Source organism: Patella vulgata, chromosome 8 (genome assembly GCF_932274485.2).
Source record: "Patella vulgata chromosome 8, xgPatVulg1.2, whole genome shotgun sequence".
In the NCBI taxonomy this organism is placed as follows: Eukaryota; Metazoa; Mollusca; class Gastropoda; family Patellidae; genus Patella; species Patella vulgata.
The window spans coordinates 10,974,038-10,998,191 of NC_065886.2; the positions used below are offsets into that span (position 1 = coordinate 10,974,038).

Below are 24,154 nucleotides of genomic sequence, written 5' to 3' on the forward strand. Positions count from 1 at the left end.
GCAATAATAACATTATTCGTAAAAAAATCTATTTCATGTAATCTAACCAGAATACACATTATTGATTGATGTTGTCCTCTGTGTTAAACTGGGTTATTTTCTCGACTAACAGAACTCAGATTTTAATATTAATATAGCTTTTTCTTCTGTTGTTTAAAGATATATTTTCTTACAGTTAAAAGCTGTTTATTGCACACTATTTTTTCCTCCTTAAACATACATTATGCAAGAGCTAAATCTGCCAGTTGCAGGTCTTTCTTTAGGCCTCAAATGTTATCTAAATTATTAATTAGACATTAATTAACTTATCCAGACCATAATCAACTCCCAATGTCATCGCTAGCCTGTAATATTTACTGGATTAGAACCCGGTCTGCTGCTTCTGATTAAATAAAAAAATAGATAATTGAGACTATGTTTTTTATCGTACCAACTTTAGTAATGATGATCGAGGCTAGACCCAAAATTCAATCACTAAATTCTCAGTTCAGGGTGGATCAATTGACTGAAATTTTCAGCAAATTCCCTTTACATTATCTAGTTTTTAACTATTATAGTGAGAACTACCAGCTCTTTATCTAATCTCCCATAATGTATCTTTAATTCATGCTAAATTGTACTGAAATTAAACATTTAATTAGCCACTTCTTATTTCAACTTAAAATCTGTTTGTACTGCTGTTGAGCATAGATTTTTATATTTTTATTTTTGTCTACTCTCTCCCCCTTGACATCATTGTTTGATACAGTAGATACACAGAACTACCGGCCTATCCAGCCTATGCTACTCTTTTAAGGGAGTGTTGCTAACCCCCTCCATTTTTCCTGATTTAATTAAGAAAACAAAACCAACTATCAATAATCCCCCAGCTTCGAATCAGCCGAATTAAAAAGAGACCCTCGAAATGATTTTTGCGGAAATTATCTGTGACATTGATTATGATTGATGGCTTCCTGTTCATAAATTATATTGTCTGCCGAGTGTTGACAAATTTTCAATTTATTATATCATTATACATGTTGAGATATTGAAAGGGATTGAACAATCTTTGGTCTGATATTCCTTTGAGAAATTAAACTTAAACAATAGTGTACAGGTCACAGTTCTATGGAATACAATTACGGTTTATTACTGAACAAAGTTTTAACTAGGTTTGTCTTAGTCATTATCAAGCAATGATAAAATATGTTGTCTTATTACTGATTTTAAGTGTAAGAATATTATATATATATACACAGGTCGCCAATCTATGGAATATGATTACTCAATACTGTTTATGACAGAGCCATGTTTTGACTAGGCTTCTCTAATATATATCAAGCAATGATAAGATATGAACATATAACAAGACAATAAAAATATGTACACAACAATACTTGGTTAATGCTTGACCAACCAGAGATACCCTTATCTTATCGGCATCCCTGCATCACATTAAGAAAGTGAGATTGATATGTACATTTCTCTGGTTGGTCAAACATTAACCAAGTATTGTTGTGTACATGTATATAAACTGTCTTGTTATATTTTCATATTTTATCATTGCTTGATAATGACTAGAGAAGCCTAGTCGAAACGTCGCTCAGTAATAAGCAGTAATTGTATTCCATAGAATTGTGACCTGTTAATTCCTGTTCAATTACTAAATGCCATTGAAAGAATTTAAACAATAATGTAATTTACAAGCGATTCCGCAATCCCTCAAACGTCAATCAGAGACTGTGATCATTTCAAATACGTTTTAATGTGGATTAAGCCATGGAAAATGTTAATATTTTCCGAAAAATGCATGTGATGCTATGAGGCTTTAAGTCAAGTATAGAAAATGAAGGAACCTTCATAGTTTCATAATTTACAAGCGATTCCGCAATCCCTCAAACGTCAATCAGAGACTGTGATCATTTCAAATACGTTTTAATGTGGATTAAGCCATGGAAAATGTTAATATTTTCCGAAAAATGCATGTGATGCTATGAGGCTTTAAGTCAAGTATAGAAAATGAAGGAACCTTCATAGTTTCATATCAAATGCCAAATTTACTATTCCAATGCTCTGTCATTATTCAAATGCTATTTGAATAGTTATTTCAACTCAAACGTTTGGTTTTTGGATTGTTTTTAATGCATTTTCAGATTTTATTTTTTTTTAAAAAGTGGATCTTTGTAATAATATATTTTCTTTTTTATTTGATTTATTTTTGAATATCATTTGAATTCACTGAACTAATATTAATAAATTCCCCCGATATTAGACAAAACACTCATCAAATTCCACAAGGTTTAATTGACATCAAGTAACAAAGTCTAAAATGTCAATATCCAAATATATTTGTGAACATTAAGTGTTCATACATAATTTCAGATCCAAACGATTTGAGAGATGAAATGAAATGGGGTTTAACATCCTACTGTTCTGCTCCTTCTGGGCTAATGAAGACCCCAAACAAATTGAGTGTTCATAAGAAATGTTATCTATATATGAAGTCGTAGATTTAAACCTTGGTCTGTACAGGACAAGGAAAAGGGTAGCCTGCCTGCGTTTTTACATCCACGCCAGAAAATTATTGACTATAAATATGTAATGCCAGTCTCATAATGACTAGGTTATTGTCAGTGGATTGTAGACACTCTCTCTCTCTCTCTCTCTCTCTCTCTCTCTCTCTCTCACTCTCATCAATTAAACAGCCACTTTAATATAATATATTATAAATCAGTCAGTCATGTGACTTGTTCTGTGGTTGGAAATTAAACGAGTATCATTCTCTCTTTTTGTTGAATAAATGTTCATTTTGATTTCTAGTAAAACATTCAACACAATCTGCATTTCTTTCTCTTATTCAATCCTACTTTTTATTGTATTAAAAGAAAAGCGTCTATTCAGTTGTAAAACTATTGTTTTATTAGAAGAGACACGATTTAACTTTTAGCTGTACAATACTTCACGACCGACTAGCTAGTTATAATCGGGTCTTGATTACTCATTATCTAATAATTAAATCTGCGAACTATACAGCCGTAATTCTACACGAAAACTACGACCGCGTAATGTCTCAATTAACATTTACAATAATGCCATCGGGGAATATAACATTATGATTAAAAGTAGTGGGTTCGAAAACAGGTTTTTTATTTATTGTAACTGTGACTTGTAATTTTTATCAATATGACTTCCTGCAGATTTTATGGAGTCCGATAAAATTGAGAATTTATTCCTACAACTATTCTTTTTCAAGTTTTTTTGTTTTTATTTTAAATGATTTATTTTTTGTAAAAGTATGAAAGATTATTTTTTAATGAATATTTTATGAAAGATGGAGGTTTTGAATAGGTTCAGTTAAACATACATTATGCAAGAGCTAAATCTGCCTATTGCAGGTCTTTTTCTGGTCTGAAATGTTATCTAAACTATTAATTAGACATTAATTAACTGATCCAAGCCATAATCAACTCTTGATGGCATCAGACTTCTCCAATATTAAATAGATTAGAACAGTTCAGCCATATTTTGATTTAATCTAAAAATGGAGGAGCAAAACTTAGCTTTGAACAACCAGTACGGTGGTTGAAATTATTGCACACGTCTTGTCAAACCTTCAAAGGCTAATATCTTCGGTCGCAATAGAGTAATTTGAATGAAATTTTCAAATTATTCATTTTACATGATCTATTTTCGAACTATTATAACAAGAATGGCTAGCTCTTTATCTAAATCTTACATAATATATCTTTATGGTTTATAATAATACTATTTCGAACTATTATAGCAAGAATGGCTGGCTCTTTATCTAAATCTTACATAATGTTCAGTTAACTTGAAACATGCAAAACAATAATATATTACATATAACAGGATTGTTGGTAAAATATAGTTTTTGATATGCCGTGATTTAACTATTCAGATACATTGTACAAAATTATGGGTTTTCAATTTCAATTGCTTGTAAAATTAGGAGTTTTCAAATTAAATTGTATGTAAAATAATGGGTGTTCAAATTAAATTGTATGCCAAATTAGGAGTTTTCAAATTGAATTGTATGTAAAATTATTATGGGTGTTCAAATCTCTCTCTCTCTCTCTCTCTCTCTCTCTCTCTCTCTCTCTGTCACAGTATGGTGTGTTGGTGAAGGGGTGGGGGCGCCGGTTGTTTTCCGTGCAAGTTTCAAAACGAAAAAATCAAACATGTGCAAAATAGAAATATTTTTATTTAATTCTTTTAGTAGGACATATTTCATAAGACATTTCATTTAGCACAATTTTAATATCAGAGAATTAGTTGAAGATGCATGATGTAATTGTAAGATGTGATTGTCAATTTCCATTGCTATAATAATAAAGAAAGCCTTGATTATCCTTTTTATCGTTAAATTGTTAAGTGGCAAAAGTGTTCTAATCCATTCAATATCACGGCCATCAGATGGTCTAGAGAATTGACTATGAGAGTTAATTAATAATTTATATAAAATTTGAAGCTAGAATAAAGACCTGCAATAGGCAGATTTAGCTCTTACATAATGCATTTTTAATATAGTTTTAATATCAGTGAATTTTACAGATCACAATTCTTCGGAATACAATTACTTCTTGATAACGACTAGAGAAGTCTAGTTGAAACGTCCCTCATTTATAAGCAGAATCTGTATTCCATAGAATTGTGACCTGTATATTCCAGTTCAATTACTAAATGCCATTGATAGAATTCATCAGTAATTAGTTTAATACAATTTTGATATAAGTGAATTGTTTTATAAAAATTTTCATTTATCACAATTATAATACTGATATCAGATAATTATTTTACTAAGACATTTCATTAGGCACAATTTTAATATCACAGAATTAGTTAATACATTTTTAATATCACAGAATTATTTTCATTGTATACAAATTTACAGAAGATATTTTATTGATTGACCAACAATTGGAATGTTTCTCTTTTATAGTTTACCTTTTGATAATATTGTTGTACTGGAAGAGCTGTGTAAGTTATTTACGATATAACGTAAGACAATACTTGAAACAGACATAAAGATATTGATTCTCTTTTTATCTAGTTTATACGCAGCGTAAATCGTAGTAAATTGATCGTAAAAAAAAATGGTTTAAGGACACTATTGACAGGAAAACGAATCTCCGACAAAACTAATAAATTTTTCTCCTATTTTTGGTGTTAAATGACAGCTCGGAGGGTATTAAGTACTGTACTTTTACCTTTTTTTTTTTTGAGGTTGTTACGTTAGTTTTGTTATTCTGCCTGAACAACAATTGGTTTAATAGTATTCTTTGTTCTAAATCTTACGATGTAGGTCAGTAACCATCTAGCCCAGGGAGCCACAGTGAAAATGACGCTAGGTTTTTTTATCCTGGTGTAGGCCAATAAAATTGGACAAATTGATAACGCGTGCACATTGTCTCATTGAGTCAAGTGGCTTGGTTTTGAATCCCCGCTTGTATGTGACAAGGAGTAGGGTCGCCTGTCCAGCCTGGATCGGAGAACAGGCAGAAGCCTATAGACTCCTTCTCCATAAAAATACAAACATAAATATATTTGTGCCTGAACTTCAACCCCTTAAATAAACAAACTCATGGTTGTTTGGAGGAAAATTTCATTTATTAATGTAAATAACCTGATAACAAACTGTACAAAACCTTCTTCAATATGTTATTTAATTTACTTAATCTAAGTAAAACATGATAAATGAATGTAAATACACAAAGTACTTTAATAACCTGGTGTTGGGCTTTACAACATGACAAAATATAGCACAGTAATACAAAAGATGGTCCAACCTCAGTACCGGTACCTAAACAAAGGCAATACAATTTAAAAATCAGTAAGAATCAAGCATAAAGCAATACAAATTAAAAAACAAATCAACATAAAGCACTACAATTTAAAGTTCAAAAAGAGTCAACTTAAAGCACTACAATTTCAAAAAGAGTCAAATTAAAGCACTACAATTTCAAGTTCAAAAAGAGTCAAATTAAAGCACAACAATTTCAAGTTCAAAAAGAGTCAACTTTAAGCACTACAATTTGAAATTCAAAAAGTATCAACATAAAGCACTACAATTAAAAACGATACAATAACATGTTTTAAAAACTCCTTGTAATCTAGAATCTGTTCCTTTATTTTATTCTAGAAAATCAAACTTTATAATCAGTGACGTCTGCTTAAATTAAAATAAATAAACTTGTTAACATATTGTTTTTTGCGAATTTGATCGAATTATCGAAATTGATGGACACAAAAATTACAATAAATAAACTGATTAACTTGTTGGATAATGCTGTGTTCATTTTAAAGTTTTTCTGGGTCATCAGTTGAAAACGTTGCGAGCAGTGTTACGATAATGTAGTAGAGAGGAATAAGTTAAGCGTGTAATGAAATTAAGACTGAACGACTTGATATTAACCAGCATTCCAATTTGCGCAGACTTTTACCCATTTATTCGTCACAAATAAAGTCCATTCTATATCGACTGGGAATTGTATTTTTTTTTATATCAATGAACAAGCGAGTTGGAGTGAGTAGATTGTGTGTAGGGTTTTATTGATTTTTGAAGAGTTGTTGATGTTTGTGGAATGGAATGTTTGGGTGAACTCTTCGGGTGAGAGAGGAGGAAGGGAGTGATGGTTGGTCGAGTAGTCTAACACATGTTCTTTAGATCATAAGGTCTGTCATTAAAGAGAGAGAAAGAAACGTCAACTCGACACAAACTAGGTCATTTCAATTTTATTTCAATCATTCGCTTGCGTGTAGGGGTCTTTAGCAGTGAGAGGAAACTGGAGAACCCGGAGAAAACCCACGAGGTTGGACAGGCAACCCTACTCCTTTTCACGTACAACCGGGGAATCGAAACCCCTCAAGTTGACTCAATGACAGACCGTATGATACAGCGTACGCGTGCTAACCATTCGGCCATCCACCCCCCACCCCCCCGTCTGTCATTGAGTGAAGTGCATGGTTTCAATCCAAAGATTGTATGTGATAATGAGTAGGGTTTTCTCTCTGAGTCCTCACATTTTCCTTCTTCTGCTAAGCGAATTATTAAAATAAAATTGTACCATACACTAAATTGTACGTGACAAGGAGTAAGGGTTTTCTCTGGGTCCTCTGTTTTTCCTTCCACTGCTAAGCGAAATATTAAAATAAAATTGTACCATAGGCTAAATTGTATTTGACAAAGAGTAAGGTCACCTCTCTCTCTCTCTATAAGGTCAGTTTGATCGATGAATTGTGAGAATTTTAATGACCAACGTTAAATATCATTGTACACATTATTTGACTAATTCTAGAAAAAAAACACCCAATTTTAATGATGACACAAGAACACAGGCAGCAAGAAATGTTTTTAATTTACAGGGGGAAAAAAACCCAACGTTCTCCTTGTATCTGTGAGTGAATCCAATATTTTGCTTGAGTAGCTTGTGATTAACAAGAAGAATTGATGATAGTATTATAGATGGCAACTTTTATCCCCCACTAAACTTGACTTAATTAAAACGAATAAAGAATAGTCACGTCACATCTCTAGTTGCTAGGCTTCTCGCGGAAGTAGAAGAATAGAACAGTTGAAATGGTGTTTTTAATCTGCCTTGTGTGGACATAGCTCCAGGCACTTAGGTCATTGTCAAATCCATTAGCAATTCTCTTTGGTTCTAGAAGGAAAGATACTGTAGCAATTGGAGTAAATAGAAGACTTTTATTAGAAATATAAACACACAAGAACTGACATTATATAGTGACCTGTGAGTCTGTGACAACTCAGTCACAAGTCATCGTTAAGGATATATGGTCAAAAATGTCAAAATAGGTTAAAAATATAACCAAAAAAAATTACTTTGTTAAATATACATTATGCAAGAGCCAATTGCAGGTCTTTCTTTGGGCCTGAAATGTTATATAAACTATTAATTAGACATTTTATTGACATGAAAAGACCTTAATCAACCCTTGATGCCATCTTATGTATCAAGACTATGTTTTTTATCATATTGACTTTAGTAATGATGATCGATGCTAGGCCTAAAATTCAAATGCTAATATATCGGTTCAGAGTGGAGTAATTTGACTGAAATTTTCAGCATATTCCCTTTACATTATCTACATTTTAACTGTTATAGTGGGAACTGTCAGCTCTTTATCTAATCTTCCATAATGTATCTTTAATTAAACAAAGTACAAACCTCAATGATAAAGTGATTGTTGCATTTTTTTAAAGTAATAAAGACTATATTATGTTTAAAATATGTTCAAATAAAACCTTAAAACAAATCTATACTCAGTACTACTATTAATCCTATAAATCACTATTATTGGCAGTTGATATATTGATATATATATATATATATATATATATATATATCATTTTAATGTTAAGACATCTACATTGAGTTTTACCCATTCCGTGGAACATATAGAAAACAAGGGAGGTAAATTTGCTATTATTTCTGATGTTATTATTATTTTAAGTGTTAGAATGATTCCTATGATTATATATAGTAGTGATTTGACAACCTATGAAGCAGTATTGAGATAGAAATAAGTATGTTTTGACTTTCTTAGAAAATCAGGCAATATTTTGTAAATTGTTTCATGAAACTGGACGTAGTCAATGTTACATGGACATTTGTACCAAGTGCTAAAGGGTTAGAAAAACAGAAAATCTACTTGTAAATCATAATAAATCTTATTAGAGTTTTTTTGCTGCTTTTTAACAAGTTTGCGTGCCGTGGCGTGGATTTATGAATTAGTCTCTGTCAATAAAAAATGTCCAATTATCTGGGGTTGTCACTTTATGAAATGTAAAAACCAAAACGGAAATGAAATTAGATTAAGCCCTGTCTGTGTATTGATCAATGTATATTAATTTTCTATAACCTGTATACATGTATGATACAATTGAGGACGTCTTGTTTATTAATGATCTAGTAGTACACTGTAGTTTTATCTTGGTTATAAAACTACAGAAATAAATTATATGTCTTATGTTAAACATTTTGAAAATTTATGCATGTTTTAACAAAAATGGTAAGTTTTAAAACTAGTTGGTTATAAAACTACAGAAATAAATTATATGTCCTATGTTAAACATTTTGAAAATTTATGCATTTTTTAACAAAAATGGTAAGTTTTAAAACTAGTTGGTTATAAAACTACAGAAATAAATTATATGGCCTATGTTAAACATTTTGAAAATTTATGCATGTGTTGACAAAAATGATCAGTTTTAAATTAAGAATAAGGTGGGCATGGGGAGAGGATAGAGTTATCAAAGTACAGAAATAAAAAATTAAATGTCATGGTTAAACTTTTAAAAAAATTTATGCATGAAAGTTGAAAGGAAGATATAAAAGTACAGAAGTAAAAAATTATATGTCAAAGTTAAATGTTTTGAAAATTTACCTATGTTTTGACATGAAATTATAAGTTGTAACTTAAGAACAAGGGGGTGGGCCGGAGGAGGTGTGTGTGGATCAAAATCTGAGGAGAAATGAAATGGGATTTAACATCCTACTGTTTTGCTCTGACTGGGCTATGAGGGAAATTTTGCCCGAACAGAGGCCCTACGGCCTACCCTTATATCAAATTTCAACTGCCAAAGGATCTTTTATGTGCACGCCATTGTGTACACTGGACCTTGCTTTTTCATCCCTTCGGAAAGACTATACCCTGTCACTTGCCAAACCTTCCGTCTTGCACCACTGACAAGGAGGAGCCGTGTCGGAAAATCCTGATGGACTTTCTTGGGCAACGCAGGGATCAAACACGGGACCTCCTTGTTAGTGAGCCAGTGTCTTACTCAGTGAGCCACCGTGGCTCCCTAATCTGAGAAGAGCAGAAGAAGGAGTAGACATATTAATAAAAGAAAAACCGTAAATGTAATGAATTAACTTTGAACAGTTCACCAGGGACTAGTCCATATTTATTACATGATTTTCTCTCGGTTTATTTTCCCAGTGATATGTGGAGCTCTTTTCAAAAATATTTGATATTGCCATTCAAGATTTATTTACAAAACATAGTTTTCTTGGAAGATTGAAAATGGAAAATAATTGAGCTATATTATATATCTATATTGTCTGTGTTCATAGAGAAAGGATTTAGTAAATCCCTTGAAAACTACTGTATTGTAAAAGTTGAATCTTTTAATGGATATCAGTACAGAAATGGTTCAATTCAGTTCAGTATTTACAAAGATATGAATTATGATGAATTAGAAATTTGCAAACGTGCTATATTCTCTGCAGACTATAGAAATGTCATCTAAAGTTTTGGCTAAAATTGTTTGATCGTGGGGCCTCTTTTTAGTCTGATTAAATCAAAGATGGAGATTATCTACAATTGATATTGTTTTCTTAAAGAGGAATTAGGTAAGATTTAGATAAAGAGCTGGTAGTTCTCGCTATAATAGTTGAAAAAATAGATAATGAAAACAGAATATGCTGAAAATTTCAGTCAAATTTCATAACTCTAAATTGAGAATTAGCGATTCAATTTTAGGCTATCCTTGATTGTCATTACTACTGTTGGTATGATAATAAAACAAAGTTTTGATTATCCATTTTTAAATTAAATTATCTATCACAAACAGTATTCAAATCTACTAAATATTGCAGGCTAACGATGGCATCAAGAGTTGATTGTGGTCTTGTTATGTGAATTAATATCTAATTAATAATTTAGAAAACAATTCAGGCCTAAAAAAAGACCTGCAATTGGCAGATTTAGCTTGGAGCAAGGCCCCCTTCCCCCCCCACCCCTTGCTAGCTTCACTCCTGCATAATGTATGTTTAATTAAATATTAAAGATTTATTTTGAGTACATTTTAGTGTGTATTAAGGTGTGTAAATTCAGATTAGCACATTTAATAAAATTTTAAATATGATTTTAACATTTTCGTGTTAAATCAACAATGTTGTCAGTGACTCGAATGAGAACTGGTAAAGTTTTAAAACCATAACACATAAAACTGTTTCCCATTTACCGATCTGATGAGATAATAACTTTGTATATACGCAGTAAATGACTTCACGTTTTTCATTTTCTCGTGTTAAAAAAACAAACGATGGTATGGTGCGGATACAGATTAGATATCTTGTAACGACTCAGTTCGTAGAAAATTTCACAATAAATTAAATATTGACAATTTAAAAGCAAATTACTGGCGTAAAAAAAAGAGTTCATTAAATGTGATCAAACATTGTCTTCTCTCTGATAAGAGCCGAATGGTCTTTGAACAAATTGATAATTAAAGAAAGATGTTGATTTCATTTCACCCGCTTTATATTTTCCATAGCAACAGCAAATTTTCTGCGGAAGTGTAATTTGTTGTGTGAGCTGTAACGTTGAGAATGATCGGTTTATTCCTGTCGTAAACCAGATAACTCTAATTTGATGTCATATTGCTTTTGTAAAACTGGAGAGTTTGTACTTGAGAGGTTTGGCCGTATCGATAGTAACTGTGGTCATGTGTTTTTACTGGTTATAATATTATCTGGTTTCGATGGTCGTCAGCGTTCGAGATCATTGTTTGTGGGTTTTATTTATTTCTCAAATATTTGTATTACATCTAATAATATTTGATGTAATGTCTTATTAATTAGTAATTTATTTGGTGCTGATCTGTTAATTAGGATTTATTGAAGAAGAAGCATGATAATTCTTAAAGGTGTTATCTGAATTTGTTGTCGGGGAATCTTCTATAATATCTAATATAGCTTCGTTATGGCGTGTACATCATCTACACTGAACATTTCAGCGTTGAATCATGGCAGCAGAAATGAAATGGGATCCTACTTTTCTGCACCAACTGACACTAATAAAGACAGGGTTACATGTATGTCGTTAGTGTGCTATATCCAACTGCCAAGGGCTTTTACAGCAACAAAATGATGAAACAAATTGAGGTCCCGTGTACACATGTATTGGCTTGCACATAAAAGAACCTTTATTGACAGCTGGAATTTAATGTAAGGGTAGGCTGTAGTGCCCATTTTAATTAGCCCAGTCGGAGCAGAACAGTAGGATGTTAAACCACATTTCATTTCATGTCTTGAGAAGTTGTTGGCTCTAGATTCGAGACTGTTAGGAGATTTCTATCTCAGTCAACACAACAGTGATGTTGCGATATTATTTAATTTTTCAACATGAAATATAAGTTTTATGTCTGAAATATTTCTTTTTGTGAACATCCTTTTTTTTTTATCTTTTTTTGTAAACAGATAAAAATCTCTCCCTCTGATATTTTTTGGTTAATGAAAGGACTATTTAAACCAAGTAATTTATTTTAAGTGGCCTCACATATTGTTGTACCGAGCTGTACAAAGTTTTACTTTTCTTAAACCATCAACAAAAGACGAGTTGATTTGTATTGTATCCTGCCTTTTCTAAAACAATAATGGTGAATGAAGTTCTGATAATATTTTTATAATTCTACAATTGATTTGTCCCCATCTTGTATCTAAGACACACATTCCAAGATTTCCTTCAATAAACATTAAATTGTATCCATTATTTGCTGACCTAACAGGAATGTTACAGATTTAAATCAAAATATTCAATCTACTTCATTGCCTGCCCTGCAACCTTATGTGTTTTCTCTAGGTTTTCTGGTTTCCTCCCACAGCTACATGTAAAAAACCTGAAGTGGAAGTGAATTATTGAAATAAAATTACACCATAGGTTAGTCTCAAAATGACCTAGTTTTTCAAATGAACCCCATTTCTTTCTCTCCCTCTCTCTATCTACTTGAAGTCAAATATCATTCAATTTCAAATGCACTGCTTTAAACTTTCAATAAAACTCAATTTCTAGATGTTGAATATTTTGCTAATTAATATGATTTGAGGTTTATAAATGAAATGGGGTTTAACGTCCGAACTGGGCTAATGAAGACGGATTGAGGTTTATAAATAAACGAAACATTTTTTTAGATTAAATAAAATGGAGTTTAATGTTATAAACCAGGTTGGCAGTTGGAATTCGATATAAGAGTAGGCCGTAGCGCCGCTGCCCAGGCAAAATTTCCCTCATAACACACTGTATGGCGTATGCCCGTCTTCATTAGCCCAGGTTAGGTGCAGAACAGTAGGACGTTAAACCCCATTTCATTTCATTTCATTTATAAACCATGCTAAATCCTCATCTTTTTCATCTGTTGAGGGTTCTTTCACATGCATGTCTACGAGTACACAGTTTAGCCTATGTGTTTAATCCCATCTGACCAACGAGATATTTTTTCCTTGCCACTTAAAATGGGAAATCAACCTGAAAAATCTCATAGTTAGAGAAACTGTGGTGATTCAGTGAGTAAGTCTTTTCTTTCACTAACTTGGCGGTCTCATAGTTAGAGAAGCCACAGTGGCTCAATGAGTAAGACTTTTTTCCCACTAATTTGGGGGTCCCGTGTTCACTACTTGTGTTGGCCAAGAAAGTTGATCAAAGATTTCCAGTGTGATCCCCCCTTGTAGCATAGAAGGTCTGACAAGGGACAACGTATAGTTGTTCGTGTACACATTGGCGTGTGCATAAAAGAACCTTTAACAGTTGGAATTTGAAATAAGAGTAGGCTGTAGTGCCGCTGTCTGGGCAAAATTTCCCTCATAGCACACTTTCTTCATTAGCCCAGTCAGAGCAGCACAACAGGATGTTAAACCCCATTTCATTTCCTCTTTATGTTAGTGAGCCAGCACTTTAATCACTGAACCACATTTTTAAAAATATATAAAAAAATGGAATGTAAACTCTAACATCGTGCCGTATATAATAACAGTACTTATTGATATTTCTTAACTGGCACGAAATGAAATCTCCAAATTTGTAGCAAGACTTTGAACCATGTCGATAAATCACTGATCTTGATTATTAGAAGCTATTACGGAGAGAATTAATAACATATTAACGGGGTATGTTTTATATATTAAACCATTACATAAATATGGCCGCAGTCCAATTATTTTACTGCTTCATATCGTATTAAACCCATGACTCGCTTCCATACAACCTCACATGAAAACACCCTCTAACTCATCGGCAAAATGTTATTTGAATTTTCTAATAATATCTGTAAATGACTTTATGGGGAGGGTTAAGCGTGGAAGTAATTAAATTACATCTTTTATCAGTAATTTATCATTATATCTGCAACCCATCTCAACCAAGTTATAATTCAATTTCTGGTCGGAGAGAAACGGTTTCCTGGTTGTGGCGTGGAGTATAGCTCTCGTCACTTCTCCAGCTCGCCATCGACATCGAGCACGCGTTAAAAAAAATTGGTTTTAAATGGACTTTAACCACTGTTATTATTTGTGTGACATGAGTGAAATTATTGGATGATATTAAATTGTAAATTCATGATCTTATTAAAAACCTGCTGTTACGTTTTCGTTACCGTTTTTTTTTCTCCTGTAAATTGTTTGATGCTGGATATCAATTTAAATAAATATTAAAAATGCTCAGAAAATGAAAAAAAATGCAATTTTAAAGTCTCAAGTATTGCAGCAAGGAATGTAAATTAAACCTTTAAACCCCATTTTATTTCATTTGATGAAAAATAAAATCTTAAACCTCATTTCATGTAAATTAAATCTTAAACCCCATTTTATGTCAAATAAAATCTTAACCTCATTTCATTCAAAATAAAATGTTAATCTTATTTCATTCAAAATGAAATCTTAATCTTATTTCATTTAAAATAAAATCTTAAACCTCATTTCATGTAAATATAATCGTGAACCCTATTTCATTTCATTTTATGTAAAATAAAATCTTATACCCCATTTCATGTAAAATAAATTCTTAAACCCCATTTCATGTACAATAAAATCTTAAACCCCATATGAATATGAATATGAAAATCCATTCAGTTTCATCTTTATTTTCAACCAGAATCAAATAGAGGAACCATTTAAATAAATATATAAGACCATGTGTTAGTCCCGGTCCCGAGCAGATGTTAAACCCCATTTCTCTCTTTTTCAATGTTTTCATTGTTTTAACATGGAATAAGAAACATTAATAAATATATTGATTACGTTAAAATGATGTTTTTAGGTTTTATGCGGGTATAAGTGAGGTTGTTTTGAATCCTGGAGCTTAGATTATTAAGTAAAGTGTATTACAATCACTCAGCTTGTTGTATGACCTGCAGGTGATAAAGAGAGGACTGTGTTGTTGTTAATGAAACTTAGATTATCTCAGGCCATCTATGTGTAATTTTTCACCGTGGCAGCATTTGAGAGGAATTGCCGATGGCTAAAAGATTACTGAAACACGAATACTCCATTAAAACTGTGTTGGCTCTTATTCACTTGCCCTTATTAATGTCAGGCACACAACATTAGCCCAACTGTCCAGTCCAATTTTAACCTCGACAAATTTATTTTGGAACACGTAGCAGGAATTGTCTTTTAAGAGAGAGACATAATTTGATTTTAAAAAGTGTGTTATTTTTTTTTTCTGAAGGATGGTTGGGATATTTTTCTAGAAAAATCTTTCAATCTATTGCATGGAGTCTTTGTGAAAAATTTTATTAGAATATTTATTTACATGTTAGACAAAATTTCTTTGGCTTTTTTCGGGTTTGTGTTTGTCAAAACTTTCTTTTCAATTTCTGTATGTACGATTTTTAAAAAAATTTCAAACTCATAAGAATTCTTGGAGTTAAGAAAAATAGTGTTTTGTCTGGTGAATGTAGTTTTATTTAAAATTTTTAAAATTTCAAATTTGAAACTGAAACGTTTTGGAATGAACAATAACTGAAATTGTTATGGCTGAACCTTGAGAAGAGGGGGGGGGGGGGGGTAGGTGGGACCTGAGTTGAAGAAGTTATAAATCAAACAATTGGACATATTTCATCATTATTGACAATATCTCAATATCTTGGATTCCCAGTGTTTATACATCATGAAGTCATCGTTTACTTCACACAGTAATAAATCATCTCATGGACGATAGATTATCTTCTGGTCAATTTGAAGTGGGAAATATGTAATTTACTGTGGAATAATATAACAGGTGCTCCCTTGATTGATGTGTAATTAATTACAATATAATTAATTATTATTCTGCTTGATTTATAGTGATGATTGAATCAAGTGTAACAATAATATTATAATTCATTTATGAATGACTGTATTATGATTCATTTAAATAGTTTAATCACTGGTGAAAATATTATTGTAATATTTTTATGAATTATTCATATTTAAGGTCGGTTGGATGGGGGGTTGGATGGCTGAATGGTTAGCGTGCGCGCGCTGTATCATAAGGTTTGTCATTGAGTCAACTGGCGTGGTTTCAAATCCCCGGTTGTACGGGGAGTTGGATGGCTGAATGGTTAGCGTGCACGCGCTGTATCATAAAGTCTGTCATTGAGTCGGCTGGCGTGGTTTCAAATCCCCAGTTGTACGTGACAAGGAGTAGGGTCGGCTGTCCAACCTCGTGGGTTTTCTCCGGGTCCTACAGTTTCCTCCTACTGCTAAAGACCCCTACGCGCAAGCGAATTATTGAAATAAAATTAAACCATATGTTAATCCCAAAATGACATAGTTGTGTCGAGTGGACGTTAAACCCCATTTCTCTCTCTCTCTCTCTCCCCGGTTGTACATGACAAGGAGTAGGGTCGCCTGTCCAACCTCAAGGGTTTTCTCTGGGCCCCCTTGTTTCCTCCCACTGCTAAAGACCCCTACGCGCAAACGAATTATTGAAATAAAATTGAACCATGTGTTAGTCCCGAAATGACCTGGTTTGTGTCGAGTGGACGTTAAACCCGATTTCTCTCTCCCGCTCTCTAGTGAAAATATTATTGTAATATTTTTATGAATTATTCATATTTAAAGGAGATCAAAATAGATTATGGTACATAGCCCACACCTTTCTTTGTGGCGTGTGGGAATAGGAGTCGTAATCGATTGGTCTAATACATGCACTTTAGATCATAAGGTTTGACATTGATTCAGGTGGCCTGGTTTGGATCCTAAGCTTATACTACACAAGGAGTAGGGTCACTTGCCCAACCTCGGTTTATTTCTCCATACTGTACCATATCTTAGTCTCAAACTGTTTCCTAGTTTTTGTTGAGTAGATGTCCATCTCTATTTCTCGATCCCATTTTTCGTACAATATCCGATTCTACACAACTTAACCCAAGTTAAAATTATTTAATAATTAATTAAGAAAACTAAATCATAATATCAGCAGTAGATAATCCCCTGGCTTCGATGCAATCGGATTAAAAAAACGTCCGATAATAATCCATTTATGGACTAATATACCTTATAGTGATTCATCTCTAACACTGTTTAAGTTTGTAAGGGATTAAAACCTAAAACACAGATCCTATTTCATTTCTTGTTTTATAGTTCAAAATTTCGTTTTATTTGTCTGTACTACACTATTCATTATTCATTTAATTTTTTTTGTTGCCAGGTGTGACCTAACACTTACAAACAATGTCGACGAAAGGATTTCCATCAATCTGATTATAACACAGATCCTATTTTGTTTCGTTTTTATAGTTCAAAATTTTATTTACTTGTCTTTACTACACTAGAATCTGGAAGAGTTGTTATATAACCCGCGTTCTGAATGACGTGAGAGATTAGCCAATGAAACGGTCTGTTTTGCGACTTCTTGCCGTGCCATGCACAGAACTTTGGGTAAACCACTAGAAACGTCAATGCTGATTGATTAATCAATGTCTGACGTCATACGGTCAAAAGTCATTCGTACGACCCCTAACGCGACCTTCCAGTACAACTGGTCAAATCTTCATGTAGTGTAGGTCATCGGAAGTATAAAAAAAATGAAATGAAATAAAGATCTGTATTTGTATTTTAATCAGATTCCCTCTAATGTTGATCTGGGGGTTGGATGGGTAAATGGTTAGCGTGTGCGCGCTGTATCATAAAGTCTGTCATTGAGTCAGCTGGCGTCGTTTCGAATCCCCGATTGTATGTGACAAGGAGTAGGGTTGCCTGTCCAACATTGTTGGTTTTTTCCGGGTCCTCAGATTTCCTCACACTGCTAAAGCGAATTATTGAAATAAAATTGAACCATATGTTAGTCCCAAAAGAATATAGTCTGTGTTGAGTGGATATTAAACCCCATTGCTCTCTCTCTCTCTCTCTCTCTCTCTCTCTCGTTGATCAAGGAAGTTCAACAAATACATAACTTGTAATAGGATTATAATCCATGAAAAACAAAATGGCCAAGACTTGGTCGTTGGAATAATTGAGAAAAATAAACTGCGTTTTACACAAAGTATTCTTCTCTGAGCATGAAAGATTAATTTGACTTTTGGAGTTTCATTTAAATTAATTTGACTTTTTGAAAGAAAATAGCTTTTGATTGAACGTTTCCTAGGAGAAATCTCTACCAAATTTGATGGGGGAAAAAGATTGTTCATTTTTGTGAAAGCAAACTTGATGAGAAATTCTTTTAAGAAAGTTTGCAAAGGATTTCTGATCTTAATATATTTTATCCTTGTTATTGATGAACAGAGACTCAATGGATCTTTCCGTTTTTTTCTGCCTCGTATTATCACGAACCATTTCCCTAATAGAAACATGGACGACCTTCTATTATCCTAAGACCAAACAGCAAAGTGAAATAAAGCACGGGGGCTTAAGATTAAATCGTTCACCGTCTTAACGAGTATTAAGAAAACCATGTGTTCCGAGCCAAAAAACATCTTGATTGTTTCACTCGTATTGTTTGGAAAGACCTCAGCAAACATCCCCAGGCCAGAAAAAAATAAACGACCCTTGCTTCAACTCCAAATGTAATTAAGAATATATGACAGTCGAGCGCACCCCAAGGCTAACTGAGAAAGAGTACTGATTATGAAGATAAAACTGGGATTCTTTAATAAAATTTTGTGTGTGTCCCACTAGTTGTTATATCATCATGACCTGTTCAAGTTATTCTGTCACATTGTATTATCATTATTCTCTGGTCTCCACCACTTGAATCAACTGGTATGGTTTCGATTCTCCGGTTGTACGTAACAAGGAGTAGGGTCGTCTGTCCAACTTCATGGGTTTTTTTTTGGTTCCTCCCACTGCTAAAGACCCCCTATGCGCAAGCAAATTATTGAAATAAAATTGAACCATATGTTAGTCATGAAATGACCTTGTTTGTGTTGAGTGGAGGTTAAACCCACTTCTCTCTCTATCTGTCTCTCTCTCTCTCTCACCACCACTTGAAATACAAAATGTAATTTTATTAGAGATCATCAAGTACCTATCTGACTAAATTAGTTTAACAAAGATTGTTGTATTCTTTTCACTTACATAATTTTATATATATCCACAAAAATTGTTGTTAGCATTCTCTTCGCATCCGACACAATGAAATGAAATGGGGTTTAATGTCCCACTGCCCTCATAGGACACTGTATGGCGTATGCTGAAACCTTTTGCAATTCTATAGTCATAATTGATATATTTCATGAGAGAGAATGAGTATGTGAAGGTTTGTATCTGTTTTAGTCAGACTGGATCAGATTTCATTATAACAATAATATTCAGTATTCAAATGTTTTAATAAAACTCACCCTTGTTAATTCTCAACAATTGTAACATGCGCATTAATTATTACGTTATTTAATATTTAATAATGCATCACGCCTGTCATGAGTTGATATGATTGGCTGATATAAGAATGACATAAAACTGGACAGAGAGGTTATATGAGACTCTACTTTATATCATATAGACTGATGATAACCTGATAGCTTTCCTCTTCATTATATAAAAACACCTCATTGAAACAGGAAAACTGTAATATTAACCGTTTGTCGAGATGAGTAAATTACTTCAATATCAGCTCAATTTCATCATTAAATAAATGGTTTTAAAAACATGTTTAAACCCCGAGGCCATTTAAGTATTCAATATTTTAATAACAAGTCTTCACATTACCGTCAATGTCTCCTGTGTGTCATTTGCATTTTTCAGGAAATATTAAATTTTCCATGACTTAATGTACGCAGATTATTTAACAACATCAAAATAACAATACATAAGATAATATCCCAGCTTGGGGTCATCAAATCATTCTCTAACAATTATGGGTGCCACTGGCTTGTTTTGATTAAAGGAGGGGGACTGGGGGTCAAATGGTTAACGCGTGTGCATTGCAGCATAAGGTCTGTCATTGAATCAAGTGGTGTGGTTTCGATTCCATGCTTGTACGTGACAAGGTGTAGGGTCACCTGTCCAACCTCGTGGGTTTTCTCCGGGTCCTCCAGTTTCCTCCCACTGCTAACTATATGTTAGTCCCAAAATGACCTGGTTTGTATTGAGTGGACATTAAACCCCATTTCTCTTGTTTTGACTATATCAGATTATACAGGAAGGGGATGCCGATTATATTGACAAATTTTCAATTCATGATATATTCAAAGTTTCCTCAATAGATATTTAGGGAGAGAAGGGAGTTTCAAGAAAAACAAATGCCATATGTTATGTCAGTGATAAGCCTGAGAGCAGGGTTTTTTTGAGAAGTATTATTTATTGCCGTTATATATAACATTTATTGCCGTTATATATAACATTTATTGCCGTTATATATAACATTTATTGCCGTTATATATAACATTTATTGCCGTTATATATAACATTTATTTGCGTTATAATTTAATGTCTTTATATATAACATTTATTGTCATTATATATAACATTTATTGCCGTTATATATAACATTTATTGCAGTGATATATAACATTTATTGTCATTATATATAACATTTATTGCCGTTATATATAACATTTATTTCCATACAACATTTATTGTCATTATATATAACATTTATTGTCATTATATATAACATTTATAAAGCACATATCTGTCATTCAAATGTTCAAGAGACAACAAGTTTGAATATAATATCACATCAATATATATACATGTATGTACGTGTATTCAAAGATATAATACTTATATAGTATAGAACAGAGGTACTGTACAACAGAATATTACATCAATATGATCAAATATATTAATACTAAAGTAGAATGTGAAACATAAATATAATATAAAGCTCTAAATAACACAATAATCAGATAAAAATACAATGTAGTTAAAGTAGCTATATCATCAAAAATCTTTGACATTGAAAACACAAATTATTTGTCAATTGAAATCAACATTGATGTTGTGATCTTACCGGGAAAAGATTGGCTTCTAATATCCAGTATTTAAGACAAAATAAACATTTTACAATTGGTACACGAATCGTGTACCATAATGCGTTTCAGCGCCATTTTGAACAAGGGACACATAAGAACAGGGCTAGACATATATTCCACAAGTCACGTCAAATGGTGACACTATATTCTTATCTGGAGAGCATGCACAATAAATACCATCGGTGTAGACTGGAAAAACCAGACGCTAAAGATTGCCATTCACATGAGACTTTTGGCGTATTTCGCCGAACATAATGGATTAGAAATTAGAATAAAAACCGAAACGATTGAACGTAAATCAGTTTATATACATTCATATTACATTATTATATGGCCTCCGACCCATTTTTGTAAATTTCTAGGTCCAAAACATAGGCGATTTAGCTCCTTTAACTTTCAGGGAGATCTTGGAGACACCTATCATGATTGACTGATGTCCCTTACAGTCTGGCTTATCAGTCTCATGTCATCCCCTAGACTCACGCCAAACTAAAGATTGTCTCCTCAACAGACTGTACCCCCCCCCCCCCCAACTGTGTGGCGTATATCCATTTTCATTAACCTGGCAGATGTGGAAGAGTAGAACATTAAACGTTGTTTCATTCCATTTCTATGGTTACCCATACCCCTCGCAGTGTTCGCTTGATTAGACCTAATCCCACTTAACACTTCTGTAATGGAAGCAAATTTCTGTTCCAAATTATGACTTGTCAATAGTCTGATTAACAACCAATAGCTAACTGCATAACAATATCATTATGCTTTAAACAGAGCTCCAAATTGGACTAAACGTGTTTACAAAACGTTACGTCATGACTCACGATTTTATTACGCCCAATTAACCAGTGCATAGCAGAATATTGCAGAAAAACTAATTGTGTGACAAATGAGGCTATCAAAACAGATACAATGTAAACAATACTGTTTGGAGACGAACAATACTTTCACTGTTTTTAATACCTCAAATCACTGTCCAAAGTTTCAGGGAAGACCCAGATTAAACGAAGGGCTGTCATGTTGCTGTACTTGGGATAGATTTGATTGAACGGAAAGAATAGACACACTCCCTCTAAAGCTGAAGTATCAGAAGCCAATCCAGCAATGGCCAGAGAGGGATTTCTCGAGCCATTGCTTCAGGAATATGATGGCTACCCAGTACCCAAACTTCATGACTTTCCTTTTATTTTGTTCTGTGTGTTACCTGTTCATATGCAAAACAAACTGTGTTGATACCCAGAATATATTATTCTTTTCTCTTTATTTTCAGGCTCACAAACTCTTACCATTCTTCTTTGATTCCTTGATGCCTGGAAGTCAGATCACCATAACTACGAACAAATCTATACAAGCTTGAACTGAATTATAGCAACATGAATTCCAAGTTTTGCTCAAATCAAACAATATGGAGGATTCAGAAAAACTTACTCTGAGTTCAAAACTAAAGACATTTAACAGTGCTGTTTCATTTAAAAATTACATTTCTTAGTTTTGCATGACCTTGGTAATTATAATAAGATCTTTATTTCATTTTGTTAAATTTAATTCTAAGATAATCTTCTTACACGGTAGCACTTTTATTTTTGCCACCTACCTCAATTATTACTTCTGGTTGGGGGTGGGGGGGGGAGTTTCTACACAACAAGATTATATAACAGACAGAAATATGGCACATTTTCTGAAGTTTTAAAATCACTTACGGGGACCAAGCATTAATGTTTCCTGTATATATATCAAATGACGGGGTTTCAATTCCCCTGTTGTACATGACAAGGAGTAGGGTCGCCTGTCCAACCTTGTGAGTTTTCTCCGGTTCCTCCGGTTTCCTTCCACTGCTAAAGAAACCCTACGCGCAAGCGAATTATTGAAATAAAATGAACCATGTGTTAGTCCCAAAATTACCTAGTTTGTGTCGAGTGGACGTTAAACCCCATTTCTCTCTCTCTCTCTGTATATATATATATATCACAGAAGCTTCTTATAACCACATACTTCAGATCATTCTGTAATTAGATAATCAACTGACAGAATGCAATCAAACAAAACAGAAAATTATAGTTGTCTTATTTGGACTAGGCATGGTGGGTAGGACACCTTTTTAAGTGAGCTCATGGTTTCACATGCCAGAAAGAAGGCATTGCACACCCCTTGACTAATTAGTTAAGATTATTTCAGATGAGAATGTGGTATGTGCATATAAAGTTGAAACCATTTTACAAGAGAGATCTACTGAGAAAGTACAGACAGATTTTAAAAAAAAAAAATAGAAATAAAATCTAAATATTCATAAAGTTGGAATATTAGTAGTAGGCCTATGAATATCAGTTTGTGTTAATTTTAATTTGTCAAGTTTTACCTAACAAGACCATTCCTTCATTCATGCTTTCATATATTTATAAATTATAACCATGCAGGATTGTTATCTTTATCAAAGTTTTCATGTTTAAAAGAATTGAATTTCAAAGCATTATAAATGTTTACTGATATAATATTCCTTCATACATACTTGTATAACCATCATAGTTTGTTTTCATGTTTAAACTTTTAAAATAATTTAATTTATCAGCATTATAAATGTTCACTATCAAATAACTATATGTATAAGCTTTCACAGGTATATATTTATTATGAAAATTCGTCTCAGCATTTGAATTATATAACTTCCATACTTGGCCTGGTAATAACTATGCTTTTAGTTTTAACTTGGCCTGGTAATAACTATGTTGTAACTTGGCCTGGTAATAATGATGTTGTAACTTGACCTAGTAATAACAACTAGTTGTAACTTTGTCAGGAAATAATGACTACATGTAACTTGGCCTGGAAATAACCATATTAGGTTGTAAGTTGACCTTTACATTTTTGATTTCTTGCCAACTATCAAAAACGGCAAAGCTGTGACAGACAAAATGACCGGTACAAGATGGAATTTTGCCTGATAAATCCCGAATCTGTGCCTAGTGA

At 32.9% G+C, this 24,154-nt stretch overlaps 1 protein-coding gene across 1 annotated transcript in view; it reads left to right on the plus strand.

Moving 5' to 3' along the window:
- LOC126830986 (dynein axonemal assembly factor 8) overlaps positions 1 to 22,825 on the plus strand; it is a 35,354-nt gene extending 12,529 nt beyond the window's left edge. Inside the window, exon 12 of the mRNA XM_050561597.2 lies at positions 22,461 to 22,825. Within this exon, the coding sequence (XP_050417554.1) occupies positions 22,461 to 22,547 (87 nt within the window). The 3' untranslated portion in view covers positions 22,548 to 22,825. The remainder of the gene's footprint in view (positions 1 to 22,460) is intronic.
- Positions 22,826 to 24,154: the final 1,329 nt, after the last annotated feature.